This window comes from Protopterus annectens, chromosome 3.part0 (assembly GCF_019279795.1).
Source record: "Protopterus annectens isolate FY-2018-M chromosome 3.part0, PAN1.0, whole genome shotgun sequence".
In the NCBI taxonomy this organism is placed as follows: Eukaryota; Metazoa; Chordata; order Ceratodontiformes; family Protopteridae; genus Protopterus; species Protopterus annectens.
This window is the reverse complement of record NC_056731.1, coordinates 768,643,024-768,670,091: the sequence shown is the minus strand read 5'-3', so window position 1 is coordinate 768,670,091 and position 27,068 is coordinate 768,643,024. Positions and strand designations below refer to the sequence as shown.

At 41.2% G+C, this 27,068-nt stretch overlaps 1 protein-coding gene across 1 annotated transcript in view; it reads right to left on the bottom strand.

Moving 5' to 3' along the window:
• Window positions 1-27,068, bottom strand: part of TGFBR1 (transforming growth factor beta receptor 1) — an 845,154-nt gene that overhangs the window by 499,409 nt on the left and 318,677 nt on the right. The window contains exon 2 of the mRNA XM_044065109.1: window positions 7,986-8,231. Within this exon, the coding sequence (XP_043921044.1) occupies window positions 7,986-8,231 (246 nt within the window). The remainder of the gene's footprint in view (window positions 1-7,985; window positions 8,232-27,068) is intronic.

Here is a 27,068-nt window from a genome sequence, read left to right as displayed (position 1 = left end):
GGTAGAGAAGTGAAAGAGGTACATTTTCGACTAAGGCTCTTCCTTTTTTTGTGGTGCACAAAACCATCATTTTTTTTTTCGGTTTTTGCTTTAGGCCGTCTCTTCCAATTACTCAAATGCAGGATTCTAGACTTCTGCTTTAAGAATCTATAGGGGAAGTATGTGTACACACTTCTTTTCAGTGGCTCACTTAGACTTGTATTGGTTTTGCTCCAGCAGTAGGCAGTGCTTTTGACTGTTCCCATTAGGGTTCGCCACAGCGGATCATCCGTTTCCATTTCTTCCTGTCCTCTGCATCTCGCTCTGTCACACCAACCACCTGCATGTCCTTTCTCACCACATCCATAAACCTTATCTTAGGCCTTCCTCTTTTCCTGTTACCTGGTAGCTTCATCCTTAGCATCTTTTTCCCCAATATACTCAGCATCCCTCCTCAGCACATGTCCAACCCAACGTAATCTTGCCTCTTTGGCTTTGTCTCCAAACCTTCCAACCTGGGCTGACCCTCTAATATACTTATTCCTAATCCTGTCCACCCTCGTCACACCCAGTGCAAATCTTAACATCTTTAACTCTGCCACATCCAGCTCTAACTCCTGCCTTTTTGTCAATGGCATTGTCTTCAACCCATATAACATAGCTTGATCTCACTACCCTCTTGAAGACCTTCCCTTTCACTCTTACTGGTACTAGTCTGTCACAAAATCATTCCTGACACTCTTCTCCACCCACTCCATCCTGCCTGTACTCTCTTCACCTCTCTTCCACACTCACCATTCCTCTGAACTATTGATCCCAAGTATTTAAACTCATCCACCTTTGCCACCTCTACTCCTTGCATCCTCACCATTCCTCTATCCTCCCTCTCATTCACACATATACTGCGTCTTAGTCCTGCTGACCTTCATTCCTCTTCTCTCTAAAGCATATCTCCATCTCTCCAGGGTCTCCTCCACCTGTTCCCTACTCTCACTACAGATCACAATGTCATCTGCAAACATCATAGTCCACGGGGACTCCTGTCTGATCTCATCTGTCAACCTGTCCATCACCAATGCAAAGGAGAAAGGGCTCAGAGCTGATCCTTGATGTAATCCCACCTCCACCTTAAATGCATCTGTCACTCCGACCGCAGACCTCACCGCTGTCACACTACCCTCGTACATATCCTGTACCACTCTTGCATACTTCTCTGACACTCCCGACTTCCTCATACAATACCACAACTCCTCTCTAGGCACCCTGTCATATGCTTTCTCCAAGTCTAAAAAAACACAATGTAACTCCTTCTGACCTTCTCTGTACATCATCAACACTCTCAGAGCAATCATCGCATCTGTAGTGCTCTTTCCCGGCATGAAACCATACTGCTGATCACTAATCATGACGTCCCTTCTTAACCTAGCCTCCACTACTTTTTCCCATAACTTCATGCTGTGACTGATCAGTTTAATCCCTCTGTAGTTACTACAGCTCTGCACATCACCCTTATTCTTAGAAATTGGTACAAAAACACTTTCTCCATTCCTCAGGCATCCTCTCACTTTCCAAAATTTCATTAAACAATCTGGTTAAAAACCCCACTACCATTTCACCTAAACACCTCCATGCTTCCACAGGTATGTCATCCGGACCAACAACCTTTCCATTTCTTCATCCTCTTCATAGCTATCCTTACTTCCTCCTTGCTAATCCATTGCACTTTATGATTCACTATCCCCACATCATCCAACCTTCTCTCCCTCTCATTCTCTTCATTCATCAACCCCTCAAAGTACTCTTTCTATCTGCTCAACACACACTCCTCGCTTGTAAATATGTTTCCCTCATTATCCTTAATCACCTTTACCTGCTGCACATCTTTCCTAGCTCGGTCCCTCTGTCTAGCCAATCGGTACAGGTCCTTTTCTCCCTCCTTAGTGTCCAACCTTTCAAACAACTCTGCATATGCCTTAGCCTTCGCCACTTCTCTCTTTGCCATGCACCTCATCGCCTTATACTCCTGTCTACTTTCTTCATCTCTCAGACAATCCCACTTCTTCTTTGTCAACCTCTTTCTCTGTACACTCTCCTGTACTTCCTCATTCCACCATGTCTCCTTGTCATCCTTCCTCTGTCCAGATGTCATACCAAGCAATTTTCTAGCCGTCTTCCTTACTAGCTCTGCTGTAGTTACCCAGCTATTTGGTAACTCTTCACTGCCACCCAGTGCCTGTCTTAACTCTTCCCTGAACTCCACCCCACCCAGTGCCTGTCTTAACTCTTCCCTGAACTCCACCTCACAATTGCCCTTTTTCGATTTCCATCATTTGATCCTTGGTGCTGCTAAATGCTTTGGCCATCCAGAAGTGCAAAACTTCTTGTGCTGCATCCTTAAGCTGCACTCTCAGCTGTGGCTGACCACAGAGTCACATTAATGAGTCATTGAGTCCGGTACTAGGCTCATTTTATAATTCTATTGAGAAGGAAAGAAGGCAAGTTTGCAAAATCTATTAAACAGACTCTTCCTATGCCAAAAGTTTGAAGTGCAACATGCAAAATGTCATTACAGCCGATGAGACAAGTTCCTAAATAAAGTAACAAGACGTATGCCGTAAACCTAACGCACCGAGCAAAGAGGAGGTTGGGTGGCACAGAAATGCATTTTACATGTAGCAATGTGGGGATCATTCTGTAGAGAGGAAAACTTAACTTGAGATGAGAAAAGGATGCCCTTAGCATGTAGCAGTCCTTGAACATGTCTTTCTAAAATAACCCTCAAGCATTCCAAAAGTGCCTTTAATGTGAAGGTGTTATTAGAAAAGTACTGACCATGACACCATCATTGCACCAGACTTCATGGCTCTCACTCTCCCAGGTGAACCATAATTCTCTCCCATAGTATAAAACAAAACAGTCTTCTGCTGTGTCCCTTCCTATATGTCAGAATTACTAATAGCAACAAGACATTAGCAAAATGTGCAAGATGCTTGGCAAATGATACAATGCAATACGGTCTCAAGAGTTTCACATGAGTATAATTCCTTATGTGGCCCATGGGTAAGGGTTCATGGCCATCCCATCTTCTCCAACGGCAAACCAGAGAACCAGTTACTCTCTCCCCCAAACTCAAACCTTCTTTCATGGTCCTAAACTGAGAACAGACTCACAGCAGAAGAGAAGATGTACAGGAAGCTTTCAATTAAGTTAGTAAAAAATAGATTTTTTAGAAAACATAACCAAAAAGATACTCCCACAGTTAGCAGCATACATGTGGAAAATAGAATGCCAAGAGAAAGGTTTTCTGATCAACCTTCATAAGCGTGATCAGAAAACACTGCACTAAACGTCAAGTCACATTTTTATAGTTGTATTAATACAGGCATTTTGAGCAACAGCAAACCTCCTGCACCTCCCAAAATTGTGTGCGCGTGTGTGTGTGTGTGTGTGTGTGTGTGTGTGTGTGTGTGTGTGTGTGTGTGTGTGTGTGTGTGTGTGTGTGTGTGTGTTATACATACACAACACTCTGATGTTGATGCTGTCTCTCAGGAAAAAATGAAATTCCCACGATACCGCTATCTTCATACTTAAATGCAAATCCCAATAACTACACAACAGTGAATGCAATGGACTGCCAGTCACCCAATCACTAGTTCATAGGTGTGTACTAGGCTAATGGCCCTGGAGCCTTTACAAGCCTAGCCCATAGAAGTGCCCTGGCATTGTGCTGCCTGACATTAGCTCCCAGTGCCTCTATCAAGTAGAGCTACTGGAGTGATCATCCAGAAATGTAAGAAGCCTCAATACCTTCCATCCTCTCAATAAGTACGTTTCTAGCCTTATATAACTATTGCCCCTCTACCATGTCATAAACTAAAACGTAATCAAATTAGTAAGGAAATCAAGAGTGCACCAAAGTTATCTATGAACAGAAGATAACCACATTAAGGACAACCATGATGCTTTTTTTTACCTATGTACATAAAATTCATAACAATAATCTCTATGTTCTTAACTCATTGTATATGGCACTACCCACATAAATCTAGAATCCCCAGGTGTGACAAATGTAATCCCAGCATCCCAAGACAAATGGTCCTTACAACAGTAAAGGTATGTTTTTGGGTACCAAGAATTTGAAAGCTTATCTGAACAAGAGTAGTGGGTGAATTAAGACAGTTCAAAAGAAAGAGAGTGCGTCATTATTTTTAACAAAGCCAATCTTGCATTTTACAATGGCCATGCACCCTTCTGCAAAATGAGCAGATAAGTACAATTAGGAAGCCGTGTAGTGAAGCCCAATATTCTGGGTTAGCCAGACTGGTTCTGCCTTGCCTGCAGCACTTCGACAACCAAGAATATGCTGTTAGTACAAAGTTACGATATTATAATCGCTCAAGTTGTGTAGGGGACTGGAGACTGAAATCCAGCTAGTCCTGCAACTAGTGAAGAAATCTGTGTGGTTAAACATGTAGAACAGTGTGCAGAAATTTCTTGGCTCACATGGGTCTACAAGTTTTGAGAAATCATTTGTAATGGGTTAAACAATATGCTCCTTGAGATGAACTTAACACATCTCAGACAGTTGTGCCCAAGTAGATTGACGGGGCTTTGTCTAAATCAGAAGATATAAAGGGAAGTTTGCACAAGATTACAAATAAGCACAAATGAAAAGTCGTGCCAGTCACTGATGCACCAAACGGAACACAATTTATTGTAGAAAACACAAGAACTAAAAACAAAAAAATTAAGCGCTTTCACTCAACCATGAGCTTCATCAGAACAATTTCCACACAAACAATTCATTATTTAAATACTATAAATTGGCGCCAAAATGGGACTTGTTCCCTTCCTTAAAGGGGTACCGTAATTTTACTTACAAGTGATTAATCTCAATAAACTATCTAATAATAATTTTCACTTGCTTGACACTGCAAGGACCATTAAACCATAACCTGGCTTGAACATGATATATATTTACTTACAATATAAATTAGTAGTAAAAAATGTGTGTGTGATAATAAAAGCAATGTGTAAAAAACAATATATAAAAAGTACAATATATGAGAAACACAATATATAAGAAACTCAATATATAAGAAACTGATTGGCGCCAATTTATAGTATTTAAATAATGAATTGTTTGTGTGGAAATTGTTCTGATGAAGCTCATGGTTATGAGTGAAAGCGCTTAATTTTTTTGTTTTTAGTTCTTGTGTTTTCTACAATAAATTGTGTTCCGTTTGGTGCATCAGTGACTGGCACGCCTTTTCATTTCACCGAGGTCGCCTATTATCGGATTAAAGGTGTATTTTACTCAGCATTCAATACAAATAAGCACAAAATGGATTTGCCACATGCACAAAAGGCTGACTAAAGAAACTATTTGTTTTCCATAGTTCCTGGGCATGGTTTCCTAGGTCCATTCTGCAAACACCAGACCTGTACTATGGCAGCAGAGTCAGCTGATGGGAGACCTCCCAGCATCATGTTCTGACATCAAGTTTGTACTCACAAGACAAGTGATGTCTAAAAGATCAGAAGTCTGGACTATGGTAATTAGAATCTTATGCCAGACGCCATGGAATATTAACTTGATGAATACATAATACTAATATATATTTAAACTCCCAGCACTTCTTAGACAACTATTTTAGAAGTCAGGCAGCATTTGGCATCTCCCCATCTATTTTTTTGGTCAGCTGTTCAACATATAAAAGAACAGCATATGAAGGAAAGGATGAACTGCTGTCAAATCCTAGTGATATGGTTAATAACTGGACAGAATTTCTGAAGCTGTTGCTGCTTAGTTAGCAGAAGGTGAACTGACCAAGTACTGTTCACTACATACAGTTAACGGCATGAAGGGTCACTAGTCACGGCATGAAGGGTCACTAGTCACCACAGTCATTTTCAGGAGTTGTGCTCTGCTGTATACTAAACTAACATAGAAACTTCTGTGAGTGCTCTTAAAACTTAAAAGGTAATCCACCAGTTATGGCAGCACAGTAAGCAGCTGGTTGTGGTGGTTAATGAAACGAAGACTGGTATTTTATGTTTAATGCACTCTGAAGTCGAGATTAAATATTCAGCATGGTTTGTTTTTGTCACTTTTTGATGTACATGGCTCCTCATAATGTTCATTTCTTTATACTTACTGCCTTAAGTGGTTTCCACAGTCTGCAAAGTGGCACAGGCCTATATTTAACTTATAACAAAACACTGCTACAAATAGTATATATTTTTCATAAAATCAATAGCTAGACTTTTACCAAATTGACACAAAAGGACAATCTGCAGTATGGAGTCTGGATATGTATCCTTTTGCAATCTCAGTCAGAAAATGAATAAATCTTCCCTAACAGCCATACATAAATCTTTGGCAGCTTCTAGCACATCTTTTTTACTCCCACAGCTAAAGTTAAAACATCATCCAAAGTCTAAAACAAGGCAAGTGCAAACCTAGATCCCCTGGCCAACATTTAAGAAAAATTAATTTACAAACATATTACATAACCAAATAAGACATTCTTCTAAATACAGAATTTTGACAGCGCTGCAATACGGACAGCTTCAATGAAAAACTACCACTCAAAATGAAAATGTCAGAAAACTAGAAATTCTTTGTTATTACTGTTTTTTTATACATACCAAGAATTACATGCACCACAAAGCACTTTGTGTTAGTGGAAGTAAACTGCTTTGTTACTGTCATGCCTCTGTTGAATACACTCCGGCATTTCATGAAACATTAACATGTCTTTTAAAATAAAACATTTTTATGTAAATCATATATCACATTTTGATGCAAACTCAGTAACCTGAAATTTTTGCTTTGTAAAGAGTATGCTCATGTTACTTAGGTCATACACATTTTCTCTTTTTCTGGATCCTTGACCAGATCAGTTATAGTTTAGTCAAAGGAAGCAAGCAAAGTTCATACGTGGTTTACAAGCCTATCGACCCAATAGACATTTTTAAGCCAAGTCAAGCTTGCACGAAAATTTACCAAAATACTGCTGAAATGTCATTACCCCAAGGAATTTTGCAAGTTACAATAAAGGTATGTACACATCAAGCATTCACACGTTGCCCCTGTCCATTAGGAACATAGGTGCCAAAGTTACTTCACACATATAGTTGTATAGAAGGTTTTGGCTTTGGTACCCCAGCTGGGCATTCGGGTAATTTGGCAAGATAAACACCCCTCCCCAACAGTTTGGTACACTGCAACAGTGATCTAAGAAGACCACTGAGTATTTCTGATGCTATTTGCTTTGTGGATATGCAACAAGTCCTTTAGTGTGAGATCAGACAATGCCTTGTAGGCTATGAGTTGATTGCTGTACAGCAATCTGTAGGAGACTGAATGCAGGGAGAGGGATTTTAGATGGTCCACACAGGACTGGTTTTCTCCCTGTATTCTTTCTGCAAGGAACCTATGTGGTCTTTAAAGATGTTTCAAGTGCCTGGTCAGTTACAGACTGAAGGGTGCACTGTCCTTAAATGACTGTTCCACTATACTCTGCTCTCCTCAGACCAATGGCCTCCTTGGACCTGAACACCATTCCATTACTTACAAGCTGTGCAATGTATAACTATTTTGTCACCACAGTAGACACACTTGTTGGTCAAAGGTCAGGTGACTCTCAACATGTGTTCCCAGATCCCCTGAGCACTGGGTTTACTTTTAGGGGTAAGCAATATATAAAACAATATGATGTACACAGGCAGAGTAAAAAATCAGTTTTGATGTGTATACAATTGTCAAGCACACCAAGCTTTAAACACTGCTGCTCTCATGGAAGCAAAACAGCAAAGGCAAGGCAGACAGATATACAAGGTGATGCCCTAATACCAATGTTATAAGTATACTAACAGCAATTAGCAGCTTTAAAATCAGAACATTCTCATTTCTAATATAATTGTATTACTAAATACAAGAAAAAGTAGACAGTAAGCACTTTGCATACAAAGCCCTAATTTGAATTTTTGTTAAGTTTTACCTGGGATGGAAATCAATTCTTCACGGTTACAGAAGTCGTCCTCACAGCATACAACTTTCATGAACTTTTCTGAAGGGGAAGGTGCACAAATGAATGGTCTGTCTGGAGGGATCAGTTCTTTATGTTCAGCACACATGCTGTTACGTGTCACTTTGCCATGTCTCACACTGAGTGAAACAAGGCAGACGCCATCTGTCACGCATGTGAAGTTGCTTTTTACACAGTGGTGACAATGGCACTTCAAATCTATTGAAAGAAAACAAAATACATTTCAGTAAATATTACTCTGCAATTAACTATACTGATAATTCAATACTAACTAATCCACCTTTTTTTTTTTTTTTTAAATCATTTTTGCAAACTTCAAAATCTATGATCAACCAAATTTTGTGGTGGTTTTAAAAAAACTATTCTAAACACCCACTTTTATTCAAAATTTGTTCATGAAAAAACTTCACCCAGTTTCTCTTCATCTTTCTCCCCTATCAAATTTAAATGCACCTGTTCTACTAGCTCCTTCCTCAAAATACATCTTTTAATACCTTTACACAGAAGATGCTACTAGGAGCATTACTTACAAACTGAGATGGTATGTTGACAGAATACAGAAATTTCTTTCCATTTCCCTGGGATATGAAACAATGCAGTCACATCTACCCTAACTTTCAAGTAGCCTACAGTGATGCAATCAAGATACAAGGTCACCATAACAGTGGGCTCTCTGTCCCCTACTTCTCACCACAGAGACGGAGACTGAGAACTGCCCACATGTACGGATTCTCTCATAAAGGTCAACTACACACACAAATGAGCATAATCCCAACAGCTGAAACATTAACAAGGTCACATATAACCTAGTTTGTCCCTCTGTTCCTACCGTCCACCAAGTTCTGGTCAAGGTTTTAAGTTGAACAGCTTTTTCTAACTACGTACATGAACTTCAGAACACACAAACATCACAATAAGGGCTATGAAAAGCAAAACTTGACCAGCAAAATAATGCCTGTGGTGGCTGTGACTGCTCTGAACAATGTGCATATCAGTAGTGCATTAGCAAACAGAACGGGCCCACTAAAACATATGTAGTTCACTTCCAGAAAGATTTAATGCTTCAGGCACACCTTTTACTCTCACCATCCTGTAATCAAGAGAGAGAGTGGACTTTTCCTACATTACTGTGACATACAAGCGACATACACGTTTTTGTTAGAGAACACTGGGATCTGCAAGTGATAGGTTGCCCTCCAGATGTCAACTCTTTGAAGAAACTCAAAAATTAACTTTTTTGTATTATCTGATCCAATTTACTTCTTCCTTCCATGTTGAAAGCTCACCCTTCCGCCTGCAAAAATAAATATATATATTTTTAATATAGTATAAGAAGCTCCATTGTGTGTCGAGCAGAAGAACGTTGGCTCCTTGTTGGGCCGCCATACTAATCACACAGGGGTGCCACTATGAATTGTTAACCAAATAACTGAAATGTTCCTTCTTTTCAGACGCAACTCAATCCAAAGGGAAAATACAGGACATAAGGAAATGTAGACTAAGGTGACTGCAAAATAATGCAACATATAGGGAGGTTAAACATTTCTGAGTTAGCAACCAATCAGATTTCAGAAAGAAAAGCATACACTTGTACATTGTGTGCTGTGATCATGCAAACATCACTGAATCACTTCAGCAGAGAATGACAAAAGCCAACACTGAGAATCTGAAAATTTAGGATCATTTTTGCCAAACACTGTCATCAGGATTACTGGGGAAAGGAATATGTCTAACTAAAAGAATAAACTGAAAAATTTCTTCAGAGCAGATTAAGCCCTGTAGAATTGCAGGGGGAGGAGAGGGAACCAAAAAAAAAAAAAAAAAAAGGAAAAAAAAGGGAGCCAGCAAAAACAGTTTTCAGCATAGCATACCAAGCCTGACACCTTAGCAAGCAAATATCAATTCCAATTGCTGACTTATGAACATTAAAATATTAACACTGAACCAGCAATGCTTCCCTATATGCACAGGTTGCTTTTGATTGTTTAGTTACACTTAACTAAAACTGAAAATGTTTATGTCTTTTTACCTATACCAAAGTATTTCAGCAGAACAGCATTACGCAAAAAGCAGAGAATTTAATTTCCTATCAAATATTTTTCCAGTTTCTTAAAATGTCATATTCCCAATTCAATCCAGCTTAATGCAGTCAAAAATCATATGCACGCGTTTAATCTTTATCCTTAATTCACATTTCCATCGTCATGTTTGTTTTCTCCTTTCACTGCATAACCTCTCTTAGTTAAGAAATCATCTACTATGCAATCTCATCTTCTAGTCGGATATAAATTTATCCATCTCATATTGACTGCTCATTTATTGCACGTTTCTCCCAAACCCATGTTCTATAAATTTTACGCCATCATCAACATTCAATCTCATTTCTAACTTTTATCAAAGATTTACTTCTTGTTTCAGTCCGATATGCACAACGTCTCTTTTACTAATCTTTTATTCTCTCCCATGGAGTAGTACTTATTTAAATTCAGGTCACCCCCCCCCCCCCTTTGGCTTGCTCTTTTCCAAATTACAATCTAGTCCAACCATACACCTTTACCTTCATCGATTATTTCATCATTATCATCATCAATAAGCAAGTACTCCAAGATTTCTTCCTCTCATAATGCTAGGACAGCCAGACAAGGCACATCCCAACCAACTTCTTGCTTCAAAGCTATGGTTTTGTTTAATTTTAGATCCATGTATGCCTTCTAGAATATTCCATATTAAGTTGCGAACATTTCCTTTTATTATCCAATGGGACTGGCTTTATGACTACTCATAAGCAAAGACCATGATGGACACCCAAAGTGTTCAACAAGCCATGTTTAACTTCCCTACATCTACTGGTAGTAAAACTTCTGCCAAGGATAAAGGATTTTATTCAGGATTCATTCTTACATTTGGGTAGCTTACAAATGGCCAGCTAAGCAATAAAGATTAAGTAGACCAAGTACATTGAGAATTTTTTTTTATGTAATCCTTACAATATATGAAGTTGAATGCTGTGCGACTTAGTGAACATTTCATACAATGTACCAGAATTATGGTGTTACTATTCAAGAGAAAAGAAAGCAATAACTGCAAAATTTATACAGGAATGAAAGTGAATGAAGTAATGATGCTTTAGCCACACTTAAGGTCTCAGGTGTGCTCTAAGGCTTATGCAATAGCAGGTGACATGAAGGTTTATAGAAGAAATGGGTGAAATTCTGCTGAGAAGTTAGAATCCATGCAGTACTACCTACAGAATGTAAATCAATACACTGCTTGAGGAACAGGGACCTCAAGAAAACCATACAGGGTTAACTGTCAGAGCCGGAGAAACAAAGTGACATAATTCAAACCGCACATGAACTGTTGACATATTACTTGGAGGGATAAGAACTGCCCAAGTCAAACAACCATTGTGTGGGGCACAGGCTAACAAGGGAAAGTGCAATGAGTGCAACTTTCATGGATGGTCAAGTCCAAGCTGAGGAGCCAATAGGTTAGCCAATTTTTTTTTACTTGCTACACAAGAACTTCTAGGGTCAAGAAAAGGGACAGAACAGACAGAGAGAAAGTGTGCCTACATGGCTATAGCAGCCTAAAAACAAGTACTTCTATGCTATACATAAAGTAGTAGCAGTATCACTACTCTTAGGCAGGGACTGGCCTTACAAATGAAAGGACTACTTACTTAATGGCAACAGTGAAGGGGCTCCAGTATGATCTGAGGGTTACAACAGCTAACTGAAGATGGGAAGTAGGCAACAGGTCCTGGTGGAAAGACAGCAGCCAGACAGACCATATGGGTATCAAAACCTTAAAGTGGTATACAGTGAAGATTCTAGTGCAGTCTTAGGTAAAACCAATGGGTCGTACACACACTAAAATCCTGTACAAATGGTGGTAGGGGTGCCATTTCACTCCACCTGGAACGGCCTTCTGATATCATGATGACTATGGACTGCAATGTTGTTTTGTAGGCAAGTCAGTACTTTTAATGAAATCAGATTTTCTAATTAGTATATACAGTGGGTGGAATAGGGAAACAGATGATGCCTCCAGGGAAACATGGATGGATCTGTTTGAGCTGTGGGTCAACTAAAGCATGGCTAGTTTGAGGGAATTGTTTTTAGAATAAGAGTAGGATAATAAATACATACACAAGAAGTGTAACAGTATTATTGCATCTAAATTTATGATGCAGAGAGCTCTTTACTTTGGGGGTTTGACAAATGGAAAGTGGATAAGATTACGAGTGGGAGTGGGGGGTAAAAAAAAAAAAAGCCAAAGAAATAATGTTTTACAGCCTCTGCAGTGTTGGGCAGCACAAGACATCTGTTCATCCAGGGTGACAGACAAGAGAATGAATAGGTTTACTTTCTTACATGAATATTAGTGATTAAGGTGAAAATTTTCTTTATGAGATGCAGTTACCTCTCCTTTGTACAAGGGAATTTAGACCAGTGTAACCTTATTACCAACCTGGCAGGTGATACACAGAGACCAATCAGTCATGACAACAGCTAATACACCAAAGGCATTACAGAATCAGAAGGGTAGGTTGGGAAGGTGATATTGACTTCTGGGATGACAAGTTTAGCATTTATTCAACTATCAACTCAACAGTTTAGATTTTACTAATAGTGCCACTTCTGATCACTACAAGACTGGGTATTTAAAAATTCTACCACACAAGGTCATTTAAATTTGCTTCTGAAAAAGGGAAATGCAAGATGTCTGACTTATTGTGTAGTTTTCTGTGTACTACACAGCCTAAAAAAATCACATGCGACAATGGGGATTCAGAAAACTGTGTGAAGGGGTAATAGGGACATTCCACTAAAAACAAATGCATTGTGTGAATAGATTAACCAGGCCTGAAAATAGGAACGTTCTCCCAAAATAGGGAGAGTTGAGAGGTCTGCCTTGATAAGAGAGTGTAGGGTACAGAACTCCAATGAGTAAAAGATACAGTGTAGATGTAGGAAAGTGTACTTCTGTGTTAAAAGGGAAAGGGGACAGCAAGTGCTGAAAGGAAATGAGAGAGCACACAGAATGCTCTGATCACTGATGGTATATATTGGGGATGGCTACACAAAATGGGGAAGTTGCACCTGTACTACACTAGATCGATTAGAGGAGAGCTATGACTGCTTCTAAAATACAGAAAGATATCTGAAGGGAAAAAGGTGAGGTAGGTCCATTTTCAGATGTAATATTGAGTGTCATGGGGTCTCTGGCAGAAGCCAAACTGAGGGAAGTGCATAAACTGTTGCTTATAAGGTCTATATACAAGCTTTATTAGGTATACTTAACCAACAGCAGCCTTTGCCACGACATGCATTCCTCCACCCAAAGTACACAAGGTTTTACTTCAATATTGGCAAAACTCTCATCCAATTCAGTTTCCCCTTTTTACCTTTGAAGCTGTACTCACATTTAAATGCACTTTAAAGTAGTTTCTGTATTTTTGTTTGAACTTTCCTATTAGTTTCATGCAGAGTGATCTTATGGTAATAAGGCCATCTCACATTCTGCCTCACATCAGCAACATTTTGTTATGCTGTTTCTATTCCAAGTTTAACATTTGCTCAACTATTAACTTCATAGTTTAAATTTTACAGTAGTGCCATCTCCTTAACAGGTTTACAGAAACAATGATTAATGCTCTTTTGTTCTGCTGACTAGATCTGCTAGGCTTCTTTTGACACACAGATACAGCACATTTTTGAACATTTCTAACATCACTGTACAGTGATTAAACAATCATTTTAACAATGATAGACTGAATTATGTAGCAGATGTGGGGAAGCCATGTGAATGGGTATCCTTCAGTTATTGAAGATATAATTAAACCTCTAAAAAAAGGAATGGAGGAGTCATTATTCATAGGTTTTGCTTTTATCTACATGGTGGGCAAATGCCTTTATATGAAAGTATTCCAAATTCACATCATCACACTGAAAATTAAACTTTTAACAAAGAATCAACTGTTCATCTTGAATTTTGCAAGCCTTTTTTTCCCCATTCATTTAAAACTTTTTTCACCTCTGAAATTTAAGATTTTCTGGAAAAAAAAGTCTGTTGCAATGAAGACCCGATTAACATTACGTGACAAAGGCAGTAATTGCTTTATAGCAATGTACACTGTTCACATTAAATATTCTAGGACCAAATTAAACTAATGAGTATGTAAATACAAACATGCCCCGGTTTTGCATGTGCATTTTACAGTACCAACTGTGCACAGCAACACTTGCTACTACATCAGTCAAAATAATCTTTCAATAAGCTCTAAAAAAAAAAACAAAAAAAAACAAAAAACCCCACAGAGGTGACGTTTTCAAAGAGGCATTAAAAATAGACTGGACAGTGAAAGTGTCAGTTTCACATTTTTAAAAACATACAAAATTATTCCTTTTTTCTTCATTAGTCAGTATTAGAGCACACTTGATATTTTCATCCATTTTATGAGCAAAAACAAAAAAAAGCTTCTCATACATGCCTAACAAAAACACAAACACAATTTTTGTGAAAGTTTAAATATAAATTTATAAATACACTTTACATTAGAAAAATTGAAGAGTAACCCAGCAGGCCATGTGTCAGATCTACCTGCAATGCTAAGGCATCAAGACTAATAGCAAGTCCATGCATCAGTTGGGCTAAACAAGTAATACTGCTACAACTACAATCTTCCAAAACTGCCCCCCTAGTGTCGGTGTTTGGTATTACATTACGCATTGCACCACTTACTGTATGCAGAGGCATACATGAAGGGAAGCAACACAAGGTGTTTTAGGTCAAGCCTACCGAGATTCAAGACCCTAGGCTGGGGTGGAGAAGGCAAATACATTGCTGCTTGATCAGGGTGCAAAAGGAGTCATTTCCCATATCTGCCACTTCAATAGCATCAGCTTTACTTACTATTAGTGGCAGAGGTGCAGTCAGTGCCTTCCAAGTCTGAAGTTGGACCATAGAGTGCCGTGCCTTAAATGAAGTGCGACACCAAAGTGATTTGTAACTACAGAATGAAGCAGACACATAAAAACAAAAAAAAAAATCCACAAAAATAAATTGCATCTTAGAATGTAGGCAAGCAATACAAGACTGTAATGAGACTGAGCTTTTAAAGAAACTTTGTTCCCAAGATCAAGTATACAACCTTATTCTTCAAAGAAGGCAACTATTATTACTTGTGCACTTTTCTTAAAATGACTAACGCAAGTACTTGCGCTAGCTGGCTGCCTCTACTGAATGTTATGTGCCAAATAAAAAAAAAAAAAAAAAAAACAACAGTATATCGTTCTGCTCAGAAATTTCAATTCAAAGTTCTGCAGCATTCTCTCTGCTCTGCTGACATGTCTCTACATTCAAGGCTGCAGCAAAGACTCACCAAGGAACAGCTGAGGCTAAATTCGCCACAAGAAATAGAACATGGATTTTTTTTATTTATTTATTTATTTTTTTAATCACATTCATACTGAACGGCAAGGTACACAGTAGTGAAGGATGTCACTGAACTCATCCAGGCTTCACTACCTTAAGTTCATCGTCTCTCCTGCTGCTGTATTTCAATTCTCCTACCTTCTTTTATATTCCCTTTCCACATAATCATCACATTAATTTTTGAACCATGAAACGGAAACGCCAATTTATTGTCTCTCCACTATGGGTTTTAAGTCTTTCAGATATCTGGGTATTTTACAGCCTTTTCAATCTGCAGTGGCAAACCACATATAACGATTCAGATGAGAGTGGAATTTCAGGAAATGTGAAACCAATGGTGGGAAAGATGAAATGAGTGGAAGAAACAGTTCATATAAATAACTATTTTATCCTCTACAAAAAGCAAAGTAAACTGAGCATCTTTTGTAGGCAAAGAAGAAAGGGCTCAAAATAGTGGGCTTACAAAATGACATCACAAGCCAGATAGTCGAGTTGAAAAAAATACCAATCTGAATATTCAATGTATGGTCAATATAATGTCATGTTTTATAGATTCAGAAGTACAATGTGGGGGAGGAGGCTTCCCCTGCTAAACAAAATCATATTATGACCACCCTCATTAGGCAACTAATGGTAGAAAAGAATACCAATGTCGGCAGCAGGGATAATGTCACTACAAGTAGTATCTACACAACTATTTTTTAAACTTTTTCTCTAACATTTGACTTCAGTGTTCCATTTCAGCAGCCCAAGCCACACTTCCCCCAGTAAGTTATCTGCCACATGAAAGCAGCAAAAACCTTAGGTCCCGTACATCAGAGTGACTTATCTTACCCTTTCACCACAGAACCGTTATGCTTCCAAAGGAAGTTGTAGGGATGAGAGAGAATACACACCAAGCTTTTTACAAGTAAAACTGGCTACAATGTATAGGATATGCAGACAGTACAGTCGCGCAAGTAAACTTACAAAAACAAAGGATGTTCGAACAGATCAGTGTTTCAGTAGCTTATAACTGTACTGGATGCATCTTACTAAGGATCAAATGTTTGACCAGTGTATAAAAGCTTTTGGGTACCTTCCCTGGGCAACACACATCTGAAGCCACACAAGGGCGTGCTGGTATAAAAGCAGAAGTAGAGGCATCAAACTCAGAGGTCCACCAAATTGAGGCTGTAATATGTACCCAACAGGACCAATGTCCAACGCTGGATATTAGTGCGCTAGAAGAAAGAGGGACAAGGGCAAAGTGAAACCCACTCTAGCCAAGACAAAAAATAAGCAATAAGACCCAATACAAGGAATAATAAAAGAATAAACTGAAAAGGCAGGATGGGAGGGCTGCAGTATTGCAGCAATGATCTATTCATTCATCTACTGTTATGGTAAGCTTACCTACACAACTGTATTATGTTAATGATTAGATCACTCTTGCAATGGCACATAGCTATAGTGATTCGACTGCCAAAGCCCAGAGAGTCAGGGAGGTATTAGCTATGTCAGTCTAGAAAGTGAGCACTGAAAGTAGAAAAGTAAGTTTGTGACCTACCATTACATTCTCACAGTTGGGAAGAAGGCTGATGGCATCATACCACTGCCACTGATGAGAGAACACACAACAGTACGGTAGGGTGAGGGAGAACAGGAAGGAGCAACTAAATGCAGAAGAGACCACCACTCTCAGTGGTAGAATTTATCACAGAGTAGGAAAAAAGAGTAGAAAGCAGGCAAAAGAAAGTAGCAACAGAAGAAACGGCATGTTGGGGGATAAATAAACCTACTAAATTTGGTAAGCAGTAGGGTCAGCGGAGGAGTGGGTGCTAGGTAGTACCAACAGATTAACCAGCTAGAAGACAAGGTCACAACAGTGCTGCAACTAAACGGTAACACAATGGCACAGTATGGGAATAGAGAAACCGTTACAAAATATGCAAGTGATAAACAGAAGGAACAGAGCTGGAGAGAAAGAAAAAAACAAGGGGGGGGGGGGGATGCCAACAACTGGGAAATGTGCAAAATAGCCAGATGACACAGATGATACTTTCATACAATTGTGTGAGGTAATGGACTAAATAACTGATTCAGTAATGCCAGAGTGAAGTACCAGTAACAGGTCAAGTTTACTGGACAGAACACCAACAGAAGGCCACTTGCAAAAAGGAATAAAGCTATACTACAAGCCCTTCTGTGACAGCGTAGCAATCAAACATTTAGCAAGGAACTAGAAAACAGACATTTTACTTTGATGTTAGTGTCTTACTTATGGAAGTGCGAAAGAATATACAACGGCCTGCAACAGCATCACTGACCAGCTAATAAAATGTCAACACTGCATGCAAGTCAGATTCATAAATAAGTAAACTGGAGTGAGATACAATAAGAAAACAGGCAGCCTACAGATGAAACAAACATTTGCAGAAAGCAGTTAAATAATAAAAGGTGATCAACTCATTCAAATAAGATGAAAGGTAATATTTACTTCCAAAGTCTACCCGTCCCCTTTTCAGTTGGGGCATCAAATGCAAATGAGAGCTCGCCAAACCTGACCTTATAACTTGACTGCAAGAATACTGACTGCATACAGTTAACTTGTGTACAAAATAAAAATCAAATCTACATTTATTTACTCTCCTATCAGAAAAAATACTTTAACCCAAAACTGAAACACTATTATACTCTCTTATTCTTCACAGACATGCCTCAGACTCTTGTTCAGAATGAAGATCAACGAACTAGTCTGCCCTCTTTTGCCAGACTTACAGTAATTGGTACAGTTAGGCAATTTAACAACTGTCCGATGCTCATAGACAATGATCTTCTACTTTATTTCCATCCATCCTCAACCCCTTTTTCCCCATTTTGCACATGGGGACGGAGTGTCACTTACAACAGTGACAATCTGGAGCCAAGGTTTACACCATCAGGTGGCTAGTCCTGCCATGGTAGTTCACCCATACCACTCATTCGCACACACATTCGCACCTATGCCCCTACCACTCATTCGCACACACATTCGCATCTATGCCCAATTTAGTGTGTCCAATCCACCTACTGCATGTCTTTGGAAGGTGAGAGGAAACCAAAGTACCCGGAGGAAAAGTACAGTTGTGTACACTTACCATAAATGTAGATGTTAGAGTGTCTTCACTGTTGCAGTCATGACTGTAGGGTTCTCCCCTGCCGGCAGGCAGTCCTCGGTCGGCCAGAATCCCAAACTCTGGGTCCGGCGTCGGCTGTTCAGCCATGCTCTCCCTGACGTCAGAGCGCCAGGAGTACAAAGCTGACAGCCAACACCATGTTCTCCAGTTTTTCTTGCCCCAGATGTCAGAAGTTCCAAAATGAATAAGGTCCCATACCCTTTGCAAATACACCTCAGAAGAAGGGTGAAAAAAGGAACTACACAAAAGAAAAAATAAGAGGGGACAGGAGGGAGGGAAACTCAGACTGCAACAGTGAAGACACTCGAACATCTACATTTATGGTAAGTGTACACAACTGTACTATGTTCATCGTGTTTCACTGTTGCAGTCATGACTGTAGGGTAGAATCCCAAAGCAGAAAGAAAGGGAGGTGGTCATAAAGTAGAGGGGGCGGCTATAAGGCCCTGCAAGACTGCAGAAGCAAAGCCTGCCCTAGACTTAGAGTAGAGAGGTAGATTGTAGTGCTTGGAAAAAGTATGCACTGAACTCCAAGTTGCAGCTTCCAAAATGTCTTTGGTAGGAACTCCCCTGAGGAAGGCAGCTGAAGTGGCAGCAGCTCTGGTAGAGTGAGTCCTTATACTCCCTGGGATTTGCTTTCCATGGTGTGAATAGCAAAATCCGATTCCATGAGCAATCCATTTAGAAATGGTCTGTTTTGAAATGGCTTTACCTTGGGAACTTGAAGCATAAGAAACAAACAATTGCTCTGATTTCCTGATGTCCTTGGTTCTGTCCAGGTAAAAACGTAGTTGTCTGTGTACATCCAAGGAATGTAAGATCCTTTCCCCTTTATTTTGAGGAGTGGGGAAAAAAGTTGGCAAGTGAATAAGTTTGATTTACAGCCACTTTGGAAACCACCTTAGGCATGAAAGTAGGATTAGTCCTTAAAGACACCCTGTCTTGATGAAAAATAATATAAGGTTCCAGAGCCATAAGAGCTTGCAACTCTGAAACCCTCCTGGCAGAGGTCAGAGCTAAAAGGATGGCTGTCTTCCAAGATAAAAACTTGATGTCACATGAGGCAGCAGGCTCAAAAGGAGGTAAGGTGAGCTTTTCCAAAACATAGTTGAGATCCCAAGCAGGAATGGGAGGAGATCTAGGGGGCCTTAAGTTCTTAGCTCCTCTGAGAAATTGTCTCATGAGCTGGTGGGAAAAGATAGGAGGGTCTGTATTATAATGAGCAGAATTAGCAGAGGCGTGTATCTTTATGGAAGAGAAAGAGAGACCCTTATGTAAGAGGTCTGACAGGTAAAGTAAAATCTGAGGAATGTTAGGAATAAGAGGATCAGAATCCTGAGCCAGCATCCAGGAACAAAATCTTTTCCATTTTCCTGCATAAGATTTTCTAGTGCTAGGACGTCTGGCTTCTAAAATGACATCCATAACCTGCTTGGGTAGGAGAGAATGAATCAAAGATCCTGGATTAACCAGGCCGCCAGGCTGAGAGTTTTAACATGGGAGTGTAGAATCTGACCCTGGTGTTGGGACAGAAGGTTCGGAATCTGTGGTAAAACCCAGGGTGGCTCTAGACAAAGGTTTCTCAGTGTTGGGTACCAAAACTGTCGAGGCCAATTTGGGGCCAGCAAGATTATCATCTTGGGCTTGTCCTGCTTGATCTTTAGTAATACCCGTGGAAGAAGAGGAAGAGGCGAAAAGGCATATCCCGAGAGGTTTCTCCAACTGAATGATAGAGCATCCACTTTCCAAGCTTGATCGTGGAAAGTCCTGGTGCAAAAAAATTGTAGTTGATTGAGGTGGGATGCAAAGAGGTCTATGTGAGGACATCCCCAGACTGCTGTAATCATCTTGAATATTTCGGAGTCCATCCATTCGTGTGGATCGGAAAGGTTTCTGCTCAGACTGTCTGCCAGGAAGTTTTGCTTCCCTGGTAGAAACTGTGCTTGAAGGTCCAGATTGCAAGCTAGGGCTGTGTTCCAAAGATCCATGGCTAGTCTGCAAAGGGGGTAGGAATGAGACCCCCCTTGCTTGTTTATGTACCACATAACTGTGGTGTTGTCTGTCCGTATCAGTAGTTGTCCTGGTTGTAGAAGATTCCTGAAGGCCAATAGAGCTTTCTGAACGGCTAACATTTCCTTTAAATTGATATGCAGGTGCGTCTGATCCTTTGTCCAAAGGCCCTGCACATGCATAATCTGAGGTGTCCGTGGTTAGAATCTGAGTGGCAGGAAGCAGACAGAAGAGTTTTCCTTTGTTTACAGTACATGCCTTGGACCACCAAAGGAATTCCTTTTGAAGACAAGGCAGGACGGAGATAGTACAGTTTTGTACCTACCATAAATGTAGATGTTCGAGGGCTATTACAGCTGCAGTAATCACATATGGGTTTTCAGCCGTCAGGCGGTCCCTCGGTTGGCCGAATTCCAAAGTCTTGGTCCGGCGTCGGTTGTTGTCGCGTACTCTTCTGACGTCAGGAAGGCTAGAGTATAAAAGACACAGCCGACGCCATCTTCTTCAGTCTTTCTTGCCCCAGATGTCAGGTGCCCCCAAAAGGAAGGCAATACATAAATAAATCTAATCTACAAAGTAAGCAAATAAAACATAGCAGGATAACCCAGTCAGCAGGTATGAAGAGGTATTCAGACCCCAAGGTCTTACCAAGTGGGGAAGGAGGGTGGGAAACCTGTACTGCAGCTGTAATAGCCCTCGAACATCTACATTTATGGTAGGTACAAAACTGTACTATGTTCATCGTGCATTACAGCTGCAGTAATCACATATGGGTAGAATCCCAAAGCTATGCATAGGGTGGTAGGTACTATATGGAAAGTACAGTTTTGTACCTACCATAAATGTAGATGTTCGAGGGCTATTACAGCTGCAGTAATTACATATGGGTTTTCTGCCGGCAGGCGGTCCCTCGGTCGGCCGAATTCCAAAGTCTTGGTCCGGCGTCGGTTGTTGTCGCGTACTCTTCTGACGTCAGGAAGGCTAGAGTATAAAAGACACAGCCGACGCCATCTTCTTCAGTCTTTCTTGCCCCAGATGTCAGGTGCCCCCAAAAGGAAGGCAATACATAAATTAGTGTAATACACAAAAGTAAGCAAATAAAACATAGTAGGATAACCCAGTCAGCAGGTATGAATAGGTATTCAAACCCCAAGGTCTTACCAAGAGGGGAAGGAGGGTGGGAAACCTGTACTGCAGCTGTAATAGCCCTCGAACATCTACATTTATGGTAGGTACAAAACTGTACTATGTTCATCGTGCATTACAGCTGCAGTAATTACATATGGGTAGAATCCCAAAGCTATGTATAGGGTGGTAGGTACTATGGAACTGGGTTGAGCTAGAATGCCCTGCAAAACTGCAGTGGCAAAGCCTGCTCTAGTTCTGGAGTATAAAGGCAGAAGGTAATGCTTTGTGAAGGTATGTACAGAACTCCAAGTGGCTGCCTCCAAGATATCTTTAGTAGGCACTCCTCTGAGGAAGGCTGTAGAGGTGGCTGTGGCCCTAGTGGAGTGTGATCTGATACCAGTAGGTACGAGCTTTCCATGATGGGAATAACAAAAGCGTATGCAGTGACCAATCCACTTGGAAATGGTCTGTTTAGTTACAGGTTTCCCTTGACCCCCCACAGCATAGGAAACTAGGAGTTGATCTGATATTCTGAATGACTTGGTTCTGTCCAAGTAGTAACGAAGCTGCCTATGGATATCTAAAGAATGAAGCAGCCTCTCCCCTTTGTTTTGGGGATTAGAGTAGAAGGTAGGCAGGTGGATGGCCTGGTTTAGGGCTACCCTAGATACTACTTTAGGCATAAAGGAGGGGTTAGTACGCAGGGAAACCCTGTCCTGATGGAATATGAGGAATGGCTGCACCGCCATGAGGGCCTGTAACTCAGATACCCTACGAGCTGAAGTGATGGCCAGGAGAAAAGCTGTTTTCCAGGACAAATATTGTAATTCTGCTGAAGCAGCTGGTTCAAAAGGAGGCAATGTCAATTTTTCCAGTACATAGTTAAGGTCCCAAGCTGGCACTGGTTGTTTCCTTGGAGGCCTTATGTTCTTAGCCCCTCTGAGGAACTGTCGCAGTAGAGGGTGTGAGAATAAAGGAGGATCCATATTGAATTCTGCAGATATTGCTGAAGCATGTATCTTGATTGAGGAAAAGGAAAGTCCCTTGCTCAAAAGATCAGTTAGGTACTGTAAAATCTGAGGCAGGTTTAATTTTCTAGGATCCTGTCCTCTTTCTTCATTCCAACAGCAAAACCGCTTCCATTTTGCGGAGTAAGCTTTTCTTGTAGATGGTCTTCTAGCCTCCAAAATGACATCCTGCACTTCTTTGGAGAGTAGTGCCTGATGTGAAGTTAAGGAATTTTCCATGCAGCTAGACTGAGAGTTTTCAGCTGACTGTGAAGAGTTTTGAAATTGTTCTGCGTCAGCAGTAGAGGTGTTAGAGGCAGGGGCCACGGAGGAGTGTGAGTTAGGCTCCTCAATAGTGGATACCAATGTTGTCTCGGCCAATCTGGAGCAATCAGTATCATCCTTGGCTTGTCTGTTCTTGCTTTCAAAAGCACCTTGGCCAGCAGAGGCAGTGGTGGGAATGCATAAACTGACCGAGTTGTCCATGTGAATGAAAGGGCGTCCACTTTCCAAGCCTTTGGGTGGAAGGTCCTTGAGCAAAACTTTTTTAATTGATGATTTTTGTGGGAGGCAAAAAGGTCTATGTCTGGCCTTCCCCACGCTTGAATAATCTCTGTGAATACGTGTGGATGTAGCTTCCATTCGTGAGGGTCTGTCATATGCCTGCTCAGAGTGTCTGCCAGTGTGTTTTCCATTCCTGGTAGGTACTGAGCCTGGAGTTCTATTTGTCTTTCCAGAGCTAGATTCCAAAGAGTCATGGTTAATCTGCACAAGGGGTATGAATGAGTCCTTCCTTGTTTGTTTATGTACCACATTACTGTGGTGTTGTCTGTTCTTATGAGCAGCTGTCCTGGATGCAGGAATTCTCTGAACGCTGAAATTGCATTTATTACTGCCAGCATTTCTTTTTGATTGATGTGAAGGTGCTTTTCTGTTTTGTGCCATCTGCCCTGAATGCACCTGTCCTTCATGTGCGCCCCCCAGGCGTAATCTGAAGCGTCTGTGGTTATGACTTGTGTAGCTTGAGGCTTGCAGAATGGGAGGCCTTTGTTTACTTGGCATGCTTGGGCCCACCATATGAATTCCTTTTGTAGACAGGGAATTATTGGAATCTCCACTTCTAAGCTGTGACTGTGTGGAGACCATAGATTCTTTAGGTACCATTGAAGTTTCCTCATGTGCAGCTTTGCACATGGGATTAGAAGAATGCAAGATGCCATGAATCCCAGAGCCTGCAGGATTTTCCTTGCAGTAAGCCTGGTACTTTTTGCAAGCATTTTGAAGTAATGAGATAGTTGCCCTTGTTTTTCTGTTGTTAGGTAAGCCATCTGGGTGTTTGTGTCCAAGCTGGCACCCAGGAAGGTAAATTTCTGAGAGGGTGTTAGTTTTGATTTCTCCTTGTTGATGGTGTATCCCAGAGAAAGCAGTAAACGTGTCACATATGCCAGATGTTTGAGAAGTACGAGTTTGCTGTCCGCTTGGATCAGGCAGTCGTCCAGATAAGGGTAAATTTGTATCCCTTGAAGTCTGCAGTATGCGATCACTGATGCCAGGCACTTGGTGAATACTCTGGGCGCAGTAGATAAGCCAAAGGGCAATGCAGAGAATTGATAGTGATTTGAACCTGCAAGAAATCTGAGGTATCTTCTGCAACTTTGTCTGATTGGGACATGCAGGTATGCCTCCTTGAGGTCCAATGTTACCAGCCAAAACCCCTTGCCCAGCATGGGAAGGAGTTGCTGTAATGTGAGCATCTTGAATTTTGGCACTAGAAGAAATGTGTTGAGAGTGGATAAGTCCAGAATGGGTCTCCAGTCGCTTCCTTTTCTTGGCACCAGAAAAAGCCTTGAATAAAAACCTTGTGCTTGTTGGTGCGTAGGTACCTTTTGTATAGCCCTCATGTTTAGGAGCTTTGCGATTTGTAGTTGTGCCTCTACCCTTTGATTTTGTGGTAGGTTTGGCATGCCTCTCATTTTTGGAAGAGTGTGGAAATGAAATTTGTAGCCTCTGTTTATTATGTCCAGAATCCATTTGTCTGTTGTGACAATATGCCAATTGTTTGCAAATAGTGCCAGTTTCCCTCCCAAAGGTGCTGTCAGTTGAATTCTGCTTGGCATGGAAATGAGGGAGTCATTGAGTTTGTTTTCTGTACTGCTGTGCACTGTCATCACCACTTCTTGGTGTTGGTGATTGCCATTGTCTGCCTCTGTAGGATCCTTGGTGTTGTCCTCTGCCCCTTCCGCGTCTGTATCTGCCCCTTTGGGCTTTGTCAGTGGTTGGAAAGGACCAGTTTTTTGACAGCCAATTCCTGCTGAACCTTGGTGGCTGAACCTGTAAGAAAGCTTTGACAGTTTGCATAGATTTTGCCTTTTCTTCCATTTTACGTAAAATATCCTCAGCATTACCACCAAAAAGAACATCCTTATGTAACGGTGCATCTAGAATTTTCGCTTTCACCTGATCTGGAAGATTTTGTTCCCTTAGCCATGCATGTCTGCGAATGACTGCTCCAGTGGCGGCTGATCTGCTGGAGGCCTCTAGTGCATCATAACCACATTGTAAGGTGTGCTTGCCCACTTGCTCAGCACTATGCATCATATCCTGTAACTCCTTTAAATCTGGTTGTTCAGGTTGTGACATTTTTGTTTTTAATTGTGATAACAGAAATTGCTGATATTTAATCATATGAAACTGGCAGTTTAAGGCCCTCATGGCAAGGGTGGCCGAGGTGTAAACCTTCTTACCCCACCTTTCTAGTGATCTAGATTCCCTTTCCGTAGGTAGTGGATTCTTGGCCGTGGAAGCCTTAATTCCTTTAGGACCTTGAGAAATAGTTTCAGGGTCTGCATTATGGCCTTTATAGAGGAACTGATGAGAATTAGGAACTCTAATACCTATCCGGCTTAACTGGAGCAGGAGGCAGAGAATCAGGATTTAAACAGGCCTCCGAGTATACATCATCCAAAACCTCCAAAACAGGAGGAATAGCCAGTGGCCTATGCTGAGGTAACCAGAGGAATTCCCTAAGTCTTTTCTTGGAGTCTGAAAAGTCTTGGCCTTCCCAATGGAAGTGCTCTCTCAAGGAGTGTAAAGTTTCCCCAAAGGAAAATTCCTCAGGGGGGGATACAGAAGGAATGGACTGCTCTGCATCCGAATCCTCAAAGGGTGAATAAGACTGTTCTTCAGCATCAGAATGTTCTGATAAAATGGATTCTTGGTCAGAAGGAGGAGAATCCTCCTCTACTCTGGGTCTCTTGTCCGGAGGGGCCTGTGAACCTCTGATAAGAGTGATCAGGGTCTTCAGCCATTTTAAGCATGTGCTTCTTAGGCGTGGGCCCAGGTCTTGGGCCTTGTGAGGCAGGCCTAGAAAGATGCTTGGCTGATTTGGCTTTTGTAAAAGCCTTGATGGAGAAGGAAGATGAAGGCCTAAATACACCATGGGTGGATGTAGATCTATCCACATTGGTGGGTTCGACATGAACAGGGGCTTCGGTAGTAGTTTGGGAAAGGGCCGAAGAACCAGTGGTCTCAGGTACAGAAGACCCCGCCGAGGGAGTGTCGTCGGTAGTCAGGGACTGCAAAGGCGTCTCACTGAGAACCGGCCCACGTGGAGCTTGTTTCGGCGTGTCGGTGGAGACCGCAGTTCTCGACTGACGGTCCTTTTCTTTGCGTTTTCTGGACATAGCGGTAGTCGGAGTATCCGACGACATTTTATAATTAAACGCTTTGCCAAAATAGTGTTGGGCGAACTCCGCCCGACGCTTGATAGTGCGTTTATTGAAGGTAGCACAAAAGCGGCAGCCCGAGACGTCGTGGTCTGGGCCCAAACAAGGTATGCAAAGGGAATGGAAATCCTTATGCGGTATTTGCTTCCCACAAGAAATACAATTTTTTCTGACATCGGTCAGAGGCAAGAAAAGGTTCCCCAACGGGGTACTTAGCTTTAATGAAGACTTCGGTTCCGAAATTCTTTCGTAATTCAGGAGCTGGCCGACCGGCACTTGCGAACTGCTTCTGCTTCGGGCACCGCGCGGCAAAAAAGACTGAAGAAGATGGCGTCGGCTGTGTCTTTTATACTCTAGCCTTCCTGACGTCAGAAGAGTACGCGACAACAACCGACGCCGGACCAAGACTTTGGAATTCGGCCGACCGAGGGACCGCCTGCCGGCAGAAAACCCATATGTAATTACTGCAGCTGTAATGCACGATGAACATCTGGGTTGAGCTAGAATGCCCTGCAAAACTGCAGTGGCAAAGCCTGCTCTTGTTCTGGAGTATAAAGGCAGATGGTA